The sequence below is a fragment of the Oryx dammah genome, unplaced genomic scaffold, assembly GCF_014754425.2.
Source record: "Oryx dammah isolate SB20612 unplaced genomic scaffold, SCBI_Odam_1.1 HiC_scaffold_4, whole genome shotgun sequence".
Lineage (NCBI taxonomy): Eukaryota > Metazoa > Chordata > Mammalia > Artiodactyla > Bovidae > Oryx > Oryx dammah.
The window spans coordinates 10,542,097-10,556,013 of record NW_024070188.1 but is presented as its reverse complement, the minus strand read 5'-3'; the positions used below and the strand labels follow the sequence as shown (position 1 = coordinate 10,556,013).

Sequence of the window (13,917 nt, the reverse complement as noted above, 5' to 3'; positions counted from 1 at the left end):
ACTTCTACTGCAAGGGGCACGGTTTGATCGCTGCTTGGGGAACTAAGATGCTGCATGCTATGCAATCCAGCCACAAAATGAATAAATAAAACCAAAATAACCAAAACTCCAGCCACCTGGAAAACATGATTGATGGCAGTAACACATATCATGAGAGCTGAAGGTAGCTTGGCTGATATTTCACAGAACCTTTCATAATATAAAAGCACAAAAAAAACCACCTGGAAATATAAGTGTACAATGGAATTTACAGGTATAATGGAGTTTATGTATATAATGCAAAGGACCAAGCCTGGTGTGCTTTTGTAGTTTTTCAGACTATAGTCAACTGTCACTTTTAAATGATAATAGTTTATCTACACTGCTTCTATTATGCTGCTTAATTTTATAGTACAGACACAGAAAAGAAACTTCCTGCTTGGGTGAAGGCTCTTTTATGAAATAAAAATATTCATCCAAAGTGCTCTTGTCTTATTTTTAAACTGACGTTGTACTCCAGAACTTTCGATTAACAGTAATCTGACCCCTGACTGAGCACCAAGTTATTGTTCTGATAAGCCTAGTATCACCAGTCAGGTAAATTAGTTTTCGGAAAACAGTAGTACCAAACTAAATAAGTCTATTCACCTGAATTCGTTGTTCGTGAACACAAAACACTGGCAGTTTAAACACTGAGTGCCTCACACACATCTATGCCGGTACATAACCTCACCTAGTTGAGATGCACAGTGTCCTCTACAGAACAAGAGCAGGGAATTCCTTTCCTTGCCTCTTCATGTAAAACTCCATACAAGAGGAGACTTTCTCATTACCTCAGAAGAAGAGAGGCTGGAAATGTCTTCTGCAGGATGGAAATATAAAGCTACAGCTCACACAAGGAAACTGACGAGAGAAAGCAGCAGAGGAGACCGCAGACTAGTACAAGTTTATTCTCTCATCTATTCTTACAGGAGTTTTGCCAGACAAACACATTATTAACATTTCATCACTCCTCAGTCAACGATCGTCAGTTCGTTGTACAAAACGCTTTCATGGTGGTGGTGTTTAGTTGGTAAGTAGTGTCCAGCTCTTTTGCAACCCCATGGACTATAGCCTACCAGGCTCCTCTGTGGGATTTCCCAGGCACGAATACCGGAGTTGGTTGCCATTTTCTTCTCCAGGGGATCTCCTCAACCAGGGATAGAACCCATGTTTCCTGTATTAGCAGGCAGATTCTTTACCACTGAGCTACTAGGGAGGCACCATAAAGGGCTTTAACTGGTTTTAAATTGAGATTTATCTCTCTCTATTCAAAGGTTTAGCCTAAAGCTAATGTACCATATTAACAAAAAGGTATTTTATTTATAAAATTAACATGACTAACATAAAGACATTTTTTAAGAAAACTGATATCTAATTCAAGTATGATCACGATTAACTTTAAAAACACAATACAAAGACAAACCTAAGTGCACCTTTTAACTTGCAATTGAGGCTTTATTTCCCAATTCTTTCACCAATAAAATTCTAAGGGATTCTCAGGCCCTTCATCCAGTATCTCCCCAGTTCTGCCCACCAACCAGAGGGAGATTTTATGGTGCCCAAGGACAGGGTTAAGTGGCACTGAATCAGGTGAGGAAGTCGTTCTCCCCTCCTTCTTTTTGAGCTCCTCTGACTACTTCAGGATGTCTCAGATACCTGTTTTTTATTTATGGTGGTCACTTCAAGTTTCCTTTCAAAATTATGTTAATAATTCCACTGATAAAATATGAAATAAGTATACAGAAAGTATTCACTGGAAGGGATGATGCTGAAGCTCCAATACTCTGGCCTTTTGATGCAAACAATTGACTCACTGGAAAAGACCCGGATGCTAGGAAAGCCTGAAGGCAAAAGGAGAAGGGGGTGGCAGAGGATGAGATGGTTAGTAGCTATCACTGACTCAACAGACATGAATTTGAGCAAACTCCAGGAGATAGTGGAGGACAAAGACGCCTGGCGTGCTGCCATCCATGGGGTCAACAAAGAGTCAGACAGACTTAACCACTGAACAACACAACAAATACAGGATGTATGCAGACATGGGTCAAAAGTTTGAAGACGACGTAAGAATGATTTAATCAAGTTTGAGAAATACCACACTTATCCATTTGGTCAACAAATATAAGTGCTTACTATAAGCATGCCATTGGTTTTGTCATCATGAAGGATAGAAAAAAATGTTCAAAGAAATGTAAATCTGAAAGTCAGAAAGAAGGCAAAAAAGATTCACAAAGTGGCACTTGAGCTAGAACTTAATAGTTATGATTTACACATGTAGAAACAGGGAGAAATTCAAAGAGAACAAAGACATAACAAAACAGGCCTGAGTGGTGGGTGACATGTTCCAAATCTTGATTGTGGTGGTGGTTACATGAGTGTGTATGTAATGTACACATAAAAGGAGTGCACGTTATTACATGTAAATTTTTCCTTGGTAAGTGAGATACTGTATCTTTGACCTATGCAATGAACAGTCATTGAGGCTTCAGGCTTGGATATCTTGGGGAAGGGGAGGTAAACACAATACAAGAAGTGAAATCCCAATCTGGCGAAGGGGATCAAAAATACTCACTTGCATATAATACATTTTGAATAAAAGCTGTACACAAAAATAGCTGAGAACTTGCAGATGTAAAGGCTGGATTTAGAAAAGGCAGAGGAACCAGAGATCAAATTGCCAACATCTGCTGGATCACAGAAAAAGCAAGAGAATTCCCCCAAAACATCTGCTTCATTGGCTACTAAAGCTTTTGACTGTGTAGATCACAACAAACTGGAAAATTCTTAAAGAGATGGGAATACCAGACCGCCTTACCAACCTGCTGAGAAATCTGTATGCAGGTCAAGAAGCAATAGTCAGAACCGGATATGAAACAACAGACTGGTTCTAAATCGGGAAAGGAGCACGTAAAGGCTGTATTTTGTCACCTTGCTTATTTAATTTACATGCAGAGTACATCATGAGAAATGCCGGGCTGGATGAATCACAAGCTGGATCAAGACTGTGGGGAGAAATATCAATAACCTCAGATAAGCAGATGACACCACCCTAATGGCAGAAAGCGAAGAGGAACTAAAAATAAAAAGCCTCTTGATGAAGGTAAAAGACGAAAAGTACAAAAGCTGGCTTAAAACTCAACATTCAGAAAACTAAGATTATGGCATCTTGTCCCATCACTTCATGGCAAACAGATGGGGAAAAAGTGGAAACAGTGACAGACTTTATTTTCTTGGTCTCTAAAATCACTGTGGACAGTGACTGCAGCCACAACATTAAAAGATGCTTGCTCCTTGAAAGAATATCTATGACAAATCTAGATAATGCATTAAAAAGCAGAGCTATCACTTTGCCAACAAAGGTCTGTCTAGTCAAAGCTATGGTTTTTACAGTAGTCATGTATGGATGTGAGAACTGGACCAGAGAAGGCTGAATGCTGAAGAACTGATGCTTTCGAACTATGGTGCCAGAGAAGACTCTTGAGTCTCTCGGACTGCACGGAGATCAAACCAGGCAATCGTAAAGGAAATCAGTCCCGAAGATTCATCGGAAGGACTAACGCTGAAGCTGAAGCTCCAATACTTTGGCCACCTGATGCAAAGAGCTGATTCACTGGAAAAGATCCTGATGCTGGGAAAGACTGAAGGCAGGAAAAGGGGGCAACAGAGGATGAGATGGTTGGATGGCGTCACTGACTCGAAGGACATGGGTTTGAGCAAATGCTGGGACATACTGAAGGACAGGGCAGCCTGTTGTGCTACAGTGCCGTTCTTGGGGTCACAAAGAGACAGACTTGACTGAGCGAGTGAACAACCACTACTTCTACTTGAGTTTCTTCTCCGAAACAGAACTTACAAAAATTATGGCCTGCCTGTTAAATGCACAGTGCCTCATCCCCTCAAACAAAAGAGCACATTAACATATCAACAGTACTCACCCCTAACAAACTAACAAAGAGACAGAAGCAGCCAAACTAGTTGTGTGCTACTGACCCCTGACAGAATTTAGCAACGTGACTGCAGACTGAATTAAACACTTACATTTGTTCCCAAGCAATTTAGAAATAACTGTCTTAGAATTTACATTGTAACCTTTAACTTTTTCCAGAAATCTAGCTCTTAAAATTATTTAGTTATTAAGTACATTTCACGTGGTTTTTGTCACATTTCATAGTTTTTAAGAATAGGTACTAGAAAGGGTAATCGTAGTAAAAACAATGCCGTTATCAACAAGTCTTTACTTGTCAAAACTTTATAATGCCACTCTTAATAAGATCAATAACTTAACCACAAAATCAAATTCCAAAATGAGGTAATTATAGTTATAGAGAAGCATCAAGAGGCCAGAAAAAAGAAGATGCCCTTCTGTCATAAATTAATGCATTAAAGCTCACAGTAACCTACGTGAATCCTTGTTACAGTACTAAGGCAAATAGAAGCCTTTTGGTCTAGTGAGTTGGGATTTGACCTTTATGCTCTCGCAAGCTTAAGCTGAAGGCCACAGAAGCATATAATGTAGGAAATTTTAGAGATGAAAGGGGACTCTGCTCAACTACAGTAATTTTCAGATGGGTATTCTATGTAATTATACTCCAGGAGATGTAAATGTGTTGGCCATGATAAAAGGCGCCCTCTGGCCACATAAGTTTGAGAAATGCTTTGATAACGTTTCCCTGGGAGCTTCCACTCTGGAAGTTTATGTGTGTATTAGTACAGTAGGGCTAGGAGTCTTGTGGTTCTAAGAAGTCTGTGATTAAAACCAAATGAAAAGTTTAGCCTGATTTAAACCAATGTTCTTCCATACTGAGCTTGCCTGGTGGCTCATAAGGTAAAGAATCTGCCTGCGATGCAGAAGAAACAGGTTTTATCCGTGGGGTGGGAAGATCCTCTGGAGGAGAGCATGGCAATCCACTCCAGTATTCTTGCCTGGAGAATCCCTAAGGATAGACGAGCCTGGCGGGCCACAGTCCAAGGGGTTGCAAAGATTCGGACACGACTGAGCAGCTAAGTACAGGACATGCACGCTCCCATATTATTTGCTACAGAACTCTGTTTGGAGGCAGTAAGAGTATTAATGGATTCAGAAGAGTGTTAAGGGAAAACAGTTTGGAAAACTCTGATTCTATGAAATTCTCTTAGATGACAAAACTGAGGCCTAGAGAGATAACACCCGGTCAGCAGAACAAAGGTCTTGAATGAAATCTCTCCTTCCCAGGCCACAGAGTTCTTTCCAGCAGTTTCACTACCAAATAGGACTTCTTTAACTGCATATACTCAAACATTTAATTCTGTCTGCCCACAATACAGGAGATCGAACCAAGTTCGATCCCTCGGTTGGGAAGATCCATGAAGGCAATGGCACCCCACTCCGGCACTCTTGCCTGGAAAATTCCATGGACTGAGGAGCCTGATAGGCTACAGTCCATGGGGTCGCAAAGAGTCGGACACGACTGAGCGACTTCACTTTCACTTTATATTTACATCTTGGTTAGGCTATTACATTTCCAACCCACTCCAGTACTCTTGCCTGGAAAATCCCATGGACGGAGGAGCCTGGTAGGCTGCAGTTCATGGGATCGCTAAGATCAGACACGACTGAGCGACTTCTCTTTCACTTTTCACTTTCATGCATTGGAGAAGGAAATGGCAACCCACTCCAGTGTTCTTGCCTGGAGAATCCCAGGGATGGGGGAGCCTGGTGGGCTGCCGTCTCTGGGGTCGCACAGAGTTGGACACGACTGAAGCGACTGAGCAGCAGCACCAGCAGCATTACATTTCCAGGTTTGTGTATTAAGTTAGATATTTTTACTTCCTACAATCTAGTCTCTGGCTCCTAATAATCAGGGTCACCCGGATATCTGCTATTGTCTACTAAATTCTGGGGAATGATTTAGTTCTGAGCAGCTGAAAGTAATCATTTTAAAAGAAAGCATTTGTATTACAACTGGTTTTAATTTACTCTAGTTGTAATTTCTGTCAGCTCAAGGAAATCGCCGTTGTTTATCGGGTGGAAAGTCAGCACATAAAACTGACATGTAATCCACAGTAAAACATAAGCCATAATGTCTACATCAAGACAGCCAACAACATCAAAACTGAGAGATCTTTGTCTTTCTACAGTTCAGGGCTTACTTGTCAGGCAAAAACTTCAGTTTCCTATCTTTTTTGTATTTATTTTAAAAAATGTTTTGACTGCTTTACAGTCTCCAAATCAGATTTTCCCCATCTTTCTTTCTCAAACCCTACAGAACTCTGGAAGTGCAGGAATAACCAAAACACAATGTACTTGGCTTTAAAATAGTTGTGTACGGCTCCCCATCCCTCCCCTGGGTAGGCGAGAATGAAGGAAAACTAACAAGTGACTATTGTTATGGTGCAGCTTTAAAAGGCTTGGGAATCAAAGGTGATGCCTGTTAACAACTTCCTTATGACTAATGTGACTTCCTCTAATAAACTTCTACACTCCTTTCCAGCCCCCACCCCCTCCATGGACTATTAACCAGGGCGGGGATTCTCGTCTCTTCAATCATGAACCCCCCCTAGATGCAAGAGACAGTATGATGATGCCTCGATTCCAGCAAAGAAGGGAGTCCGCGATCTGCTCACACAGGTGCGACCGCCGCCCCAACCCCGCGTACCGCGCGCCCCCTGCGCAGGAGGCTCGGCCCGGCCACCCGACGCCCGGGCCCCGCCTCCGGCCCCCGGGGCCCCGGCCCGCCCTCGCGCCGCCGCCGCCGCCGCCCGGCCCCGGCCCGCCAGTCCCGCCTTCCTGGAAACCCCGGGGCGGGCGGCCGGCGGGTTTCGCGGCTTCCAGGCGGGGCTCGGGCGGCAACACCCCCGACGCTACCGCAGGCGGACCCACCGGGCGTCCCAGCGGCTCAGGGACGAGCCGGGCCGAGGAGGCCGCTCCGGGCCGGAGGCCGCGGCCTCGCAGCCGCGCTGGGGGAGGCGGGGCGGGGACGCTGTTACCTGCCGGGGGCTCGGCCGCTCCTGCCGGCGCCGCTCTCCTGGCAACCGCGGCCGCGACACGGAGGTCGGGAGCCAGACGGCCTAGTGACAGCTCCCAGTGTGCACCGCGCCCGCGCCCACGCCGGCGTCGACGTCCGCGGCCCTCCATCCCCGCCCCCGGTCCGTTCCTCGCCTCCCGGCGCTCGCTGTCGCCGCAGCGCCCTCAAGCGGACTATCGTGGAAGCGGTCCATCGCCACCAATGAACGGAGTAGACCCGTAGCCGGTGTTTTCCATTTGCCGGTGCCAGCCTCATCAGGATGGATGGAGAGATGGAAGGGATGCTAGGAGCTGAAAATAGCCTTTAAATATTCTTCAAGTAATGATTTAAGTGTTTATTTAAGTTGTTTAACTGATTCCTCAATATTTCGTGTAAGGAACTCCAAACCTAGAGGTTGAAAGACTTGGAAAGTTAGAAAACAAATAGTTGCCGTAACATTAGGAGCTATTCTGATTGCAGAACTCGAGAATCACGTAGTTACAAGGAGAACTGCACCCTGGTGCCTAAAGTGTAGAGTCAAAATGGTTTCTTTTGCAAATGTGTGACTATATATCAAATATAACCGTTCTTTAAAATAATCAAACATCAATTGTGAAGAGAATGCTGCATTAAGAATGTTACATAGGGAATTCCCAGGTGGTACAGTGCCTAGGATTCTGCACTTTTACTGCCGTGATCCAAGTTCAAGCCCTGGTCTGGGAACTAAGATCCTGCAAGAGGCCCAGTGCACAAAGGAAAAAAAAAAGAAAAGAAAAAGAGAGAATGTTATATATTTCAATATATGTTACTACTTGAGCACTTAATAGCCTTGAACATTAAAGGTGGAAGATAGGAGGAGCCAAAATAGTGGAGAAAAATAATAAATTAGTATAGCATATATATATAAGGAAGAGAAAAGAGTTTTAAGCCACATTGATGACCATAACCTCGGAGAGACAGATTCAAGAAGCACTTGAATTATATTCCACTGGGCTACAAAATGGGGGTGGGTTATAAAGGCAAAAGGCCCCCAAATCATAAGATATTTGTCAATAATTAGGATTGGAGCTGGCAAGAAGGGTGCTTGTTATGTAAGGGTTGACTGAAGTCTGAAATGGTTACATAGTTACAAGAGGAGAGCTTGAGACTATAAAGTTGCAACTGGCAGCTGCTAGCAGCAAGGCTCATGTGTCCTTGGATGTGATACAGTTCAGAAATTTCTCAGTAATGCAAGCACATGTCTGAAACCATGTCCATGGTGGCCACCTGGCTCCCTTTGGGATGTCTGAACCACAAATCCTCAATTTTTTAATGCATTTTTTACTTTAATGGTTGAAGTAGATGTATGATGCTTTTTTTTTTTTTTGGCTATACCAGTTAGCACTTGGGATCTTAGTTCCCTGACCAGGGATTGAACCCATGCTTACTGCAGTGGAAGCACAGTCTTAATGACTGGATCGCCAGGGATGGCCCCAGTGCATATTTAATAAGCCACAAATAGGCTGTTTTGGTTAGCCTAAAGTTCCAGTTAAATCATGTATAAGCCAGCATGTTTCTTAATATGTGAAATTTTCTTCCATCAAAACCATCATCTTTTGTTACCATTGAGATGAAATAGCAGTAAACTTCTTTTAACGGTGCTGTTACCTTCATCCATGATTTTGAATTATTCTGATGGATACAGGAATTTGTGAGGCAAAACAATAAACTTTAATAACTCCAAATATGGATTTTAGAAAAAAATGTCTTAAACTAGTATCAGAATATGACTTTATTATTTGCTTACAAAATATTCAAATTAACATGTTCAGTGTATAATAATTATGACTTCAAAATGATAAAACAGAAAATCAATAAACATTAATACAATTTTCTACATACAAGTAATCCTTGTTTTTTTTTAAGCCTCTTGTTTTAAAATAATTATTATAATTCTACCTTGGCCTTACATTTTAATATTTTCCCATGATGAGTACTTACATTTGGAGAAGGAAATGGCAACCCACTCCAGTGTTCTTGCCTGGAGAATCCCAGGGACGGGGGAGCCTGGTGGGCTTCTGTCTATGGGGTTGCACAGAGTTGGATACGACTGAAGCCACTTAGCAGCAGCAAGTACTTACATTATATTAGATCCTTTACTGGGTCAAACGTTCCAAAATAATCTTCCAGTAGTGAGACAGGCCTGGGACCTGGGATCCTTTTCTGCAGTGATGCAGTGTTTGCACCTGGACACACCTCTCCTCCAGCAACAAAATACAAACAAACTATATGGGACTAAAAGTAGCTGTGTGCATGTGCAGTTAGGGCAAATTCTGGACAAAAGATACAAAGAGACCAAAAAGTGGGAGACCACTCCCTCTTTCTGCAATGAGGGGCCCAATACAGCCTTGCCTGGATTTCTTGTCTGGCCTCAGGTCAATTCTTATTCAGTAAGGATGCCAAGAACCCTGGCCAGTAACAGTAACAATGAGATTACAGATTTCTCTGAGTCAGTTTTCACTTTTGCAAAAGTGAAGAGTAGGAATGTACATATAGAGTCATTCTCATCTTCCTCTTTTCGAAAGTTACAGGAATGCTTATGGAGAGAGTGTAGAGAAAAGAGAACTCTTGCATTCTTGGAGGGAATACAAATTGATACAATCACCACTGAGAACAGTATGAAAGTTCCTTAAAAAACTAAAAACCACCAAATGACCTAGCAATCCCACTACTGGGCATATATCCTGAGAATACCATGTATCCTAATGTTCACTGCATCACTATTTACAAAAGCCAGAACACAGAAGCAATCTAAATGTCCATTTACAGATGAATGGATAAAGAAGATGTCCATGGCACCCCAATCCAGTACTCTTGCCTGGAAAATCCCATGGATGGAGGAGCCTGGTGGGCTGCTGTCTATGGGGTCGCACAGAGTCGGACATGACTGAAGCGACTTAGCAGCAGCAGCAGTATACGTATATGACGGAATATTTCTCAACCATAAACAGGAATGAAAGTGGGTCATTTGTAGTGATCTGGATGAACCTAAAGTCCGTCAAGTAGCATGGAGTCAGAAAGAGAAAAATACTGTGTATTAATGCATACATATGAAATCTAGAAAAATAGTTCTGATTAACCTATTTGTAGGGCAGGATAGAGAGGCAGACATAAAAAACAAACTTGTGGAGATATATATATATTATGTAAGGGCTTCCCTGGTAGCTCAGCTGGTAAAGAATCTGCCTGCAATGCAGGAGACCCTGGTTCGATTCCTGGGTCGGGAAGATCTCCTGAGGAAGGGATAGGCTACCTAACTCCAGTATTCTTGGGTTTCCCTGGTGGCTCAGATGGTAAAGAATCTGCCTGCAATGTGGGAGACCTGGGTTTGATCCCTGGGTTGGGAAGATCCCCTGGAGGAGGGCATGGCAACCTACTCCAGTGTTCTTGCCTGGAGAATCCCCATGGACAGTAGAGCCTGGTGGGCTACAGTCGATGGGGTCACAAAGAGTCGGACATGACTGAGCGACTAAGCACAGCACAGCATATATTACGTAAATGTGACTCTCTCTCTATATATATATGTGTGTGTGTGTGTGTGTGTGTGTATATGGGGCTTCCTGGGTGGCTTAGTGATAAAGAATCCTCCTGCAATACAGAAGATGCAGGAGACGCCATGGGTTTGATCCCTGGTTCAGGAAGATCCTTTGGAGGAGGGCAGGGCAACCCACTCCAGTATTTTTGCCTGGAGAATCCCATGGACAGAGGAGCCTGGAGGGCTACAGTCCATGGGGTTGCACAGAGTCGGACATGCCTGAAGCCACTGAGCACACATGCACACACGCATATATATTTTGTGGGGTTGCAAAGAGTAGGACACAACTGAGCGACTAACATGCACACACACACACACACATATGCTATCTTGGTTTTGATGATACAACAGATAGCTAGTGGGAAGCAGCTGTATAGCTGTATAGCTAGTTGGAGCTTGGCTCAGTTCTCTGTTATGACCTAGAGGGGTAGGATTGGGGGGAGACTCAAGAGGGAAGGGATATATATATATATATATATATATACACACACACACACACACACACACACACACACACACATATATAGCTGATTCAGGTTGTTGTTCAGCAGAAATGAACACAACATTATAAAGCAATTATACTTCAATCAAGAAAATAAAACAGCAGAAACAAAAGAACACAGGTTATGGGAATGCTTAATCCTGAGCTTCATGACACTGGACTTAACCACACTCTCTTGTTCATAGACAACAGAGAACTTCTCACAGTTTTGCAACCCTTTCCATTCTGGAGCCTTTTGGTCTAAACTGGGAAGCTGCAGCTAAGTCAGTCCTAGACATTTGTTGCCTCAAGACAGAGGAGAACTATCAAACACAGACCAGGACTTAGAAAAACAAAACCAAAAACCAAAGAGACTTTAGTTCATTAAAAAAAACCAAAATCAAGATAAAGTGCGCTTGGGGTGGGGAATTGGGCTCTAGACTCCGCTGCTGATAAATGCTTGCCTATACAGACCCCTCTCGTCCAGTCTCATCTCTCCCCAAGCTACCTACCCAAAGCAGTGTTCTGGGGTCCGACATTGAAGGTTATTTCCAGGGAGCCTGGTGCATCAGGTCGTGCCCTTTAGAAGCGGAGTGGGAGAACAGTTTGGCTTCCCCGTGCCCACCTTTCTCTGAGCTCTGACCCAAAGGCCGGCTTTGAAAGCGCTCACGCTCCCTGATGGAATCCTCGCGGCGGCGCGCTCTCCGCCCGGCAGGTGGCGCTGTGGGCTGGCGGGCACCCGAGCTCCGGCTCCTTGAGGCCCGCCGCCGCCGCGGCCGCGGTTCCTGCTCGAGCCGCACGTGCAGCCGCTTTCCGGCCCCGGTGGCCGGGTCTCCAGAGCTCCCGGCTGAGTTGCCCGCATGGCGACGGTTGCAGCGGAGGCGCGCGTGTTCCTGGAGGTGCGGAGACGGCTGCAGAGCGCGCTGCTGATCCTAGGGTAAGGCGGGCGGTGGAGTCTGGCCACCCAGGCGCAGCCGAGCTCGCTTTTCCGCCGCCCCGGCCGGCTCCGCCTCCCTCGGAAAAATAGGGTTTTGAATTTTCTTTTTTCCAGCTGCTTAGAGCGAGCCTCTGGGTTCCTCAAAGTGGAGTAGCCTCTCCACACATGCGCGCCCCCGGTTCCCCACCCCGCCTCACCTTCTTCCCGGCTAGCAATCTCGGCATCACCCGAGGGCTTTCTAGAAATGCGTGGTCTCAACCCCATAGCAGACCTGCTGAATAGGAACTTCACGATTCCCAGGATTCAGATGCACATTAAAGTTTGAGGATCCCTAATGTGCAACACTTTTGACAGTGCCCCGTGCTTCCAACAAAAAACAGTGCAAAAAATACGTTGCCCTTTGGGATCCTGGTTATCTGTTCTAATATGAGAATTTCCTGTTTTGTAAATATACTCCTTTTGTTGTTGTTTTGGTTTCTGCACAAGCTGTTCTGTATGCAGAGGAACGCACGCACCCGTTCAATAAATGTATGTTCAGTGAACAGCTAGCAAAGGTTGCAGGCTTCTTATTGGAGCTCTTGGTTTCTTTCATATCTGTAGTTACAAGGAGAAATCTGCAAAGGTTTAACTTGCTGTTCAATACACAGACAAAAAACTTTCAGGAAAAGTGTTCTCCTTTTTATGGTACCTCGACGGTCCCCTTGTGACCACTGTTTCAAGTAGAGTGAGTTAGATGTTAAAATCCTGAGAAGTTGTTACACAGAACCACTCTGAAGGTAGACCTCACTCTGATGTTTAGCCTTCTCTTTCCCTGAAACCAGCCAGGTACCCGGTGTAGTGGTTTTGGATTTGGCATGAGAACTGGTTTCAATCCTAGCTTTACTTCACCAGAGTAGAATCCTTTAATTTGATTTTTTTTCAGTTGTAAAATAGGGATTCTTTCTCTTTTTCTGCTGTGTCCTCCCTTTCCCTTTCTCAAATCATGAGTTCAAATAAGTCCTTCATGTCCAATTCAAATTCACCTTGTAAAGTTATTCTGAGCCCGAAACCTTAGGCAAAAGGAAACAAGACAACATCCTTACTTCCCCTCATCAAAGGGACCCTTCCTGGTTCCCCGGAATAACTCTTCCTTCTTTAAGCTAGTTAAGAAACCTATCGTTGCTGGACTCCTGCATCGTCCCTAGTGTTCTCTGGCTTTTGAGATTTATCACCAGTCGATTGCCCCAACCCCAAAAGTAACTACTATTCTAATTTCATTCAGCAAAGATCAGTTTGCCATTTCTTGACTCATGCATAAATGGATTCATATTGTATGTACTTGTTTGTTTCTGCTTTCTTCTACTGTGTTTCTGAGATTCATGTTTCATCTATTAATATGTTATCACATGGATCAACAGTCCGTTCATTTTTTCCCTGCCAAGTGGTTTTCCACTGTATGAATATATGACAATTCATTATTCATTCTTCTTTTGCTGGATATTTTGTGTGATTCTCAAGCCAGCTTATTATAAATAAAACTTGTACATTGTTGTATTTGTGCTGGGTCATAGGGTATGTGCTCAGCCGTGTCTGACTCTTTGCGGCCCCATTGACTGTAGCCCACCAGCCCCCTCTGCCCGAGGAGCTTTCCAGGCAGAAATACTGGAGCGGGTTGCCACTTCCTACTCCAGGAGATCTTCCTGACCCAGGGGTCAAATCCATATCTCTTGTGTCTGCTGCACTGGCAGGCAGATTCTTTATAACTAGTGCCATCTAGATGACTTTACTTAATGGGAAACTGCTGAAGGAAGTGTTCTCCAAAGCTGTTTATACCAGTTTATACTCTAGCCAGGAAAAAAAAGGAATTCCAACAAATTGACTTTCTTGTCTGCATTTAGTGTTGTCAGTTTTGGATTTTAGCTGTTCTAGTGGATTAAAGTAG

The 13,917-nt window shown here is 43.9% G+C and overlaps 2 protein-coding genes across 4 annotated transcripts in view; one reads left to right on the top strand and one right to left on the bottom strand.

Annotated features, from left to right (window-relative positions):
- The window catches only part of DOP1A (DOP1 leucine zipper like protein A), a 116,899-nt gene extending 109,794 nt beyond the window's left edge, over window positions 1-7,105 (bottom strand). For all 3 annotated transcript variants that reach the window (XR_005720858.1, XM_040238946.1, XM_040238947.1), the window contains exon 1: window positions 6,988-7,105. The gene's annotated coding sequence lies outside the window, so the exon portion shown is untranslated. The remainder of the gene's footprint in view (window positions 1-6,987) is intronic.
- A 4,705-nt stretch (window positions 7,106-11,810) lies between these two features.
- UBE3D (ubiquitin protein ligase E3D) overlaps window positions 11,811-13,917 on the top strand; it is a 161,484-nt gene continuing 159,377 nt past the window's right edge. The window contains exon 1 of the mRNA XM_040238945.1: window positions 11,811-11,996. Coding sequence (XP_040094879.1) covers window positions 11,920-11,996 — 77 coding nt within the window. The 5' untranslated portion in view covers window positions 11,811-11,919. The remainder of the gene's footprint in view (window positions 11,997-13,917) is intronic.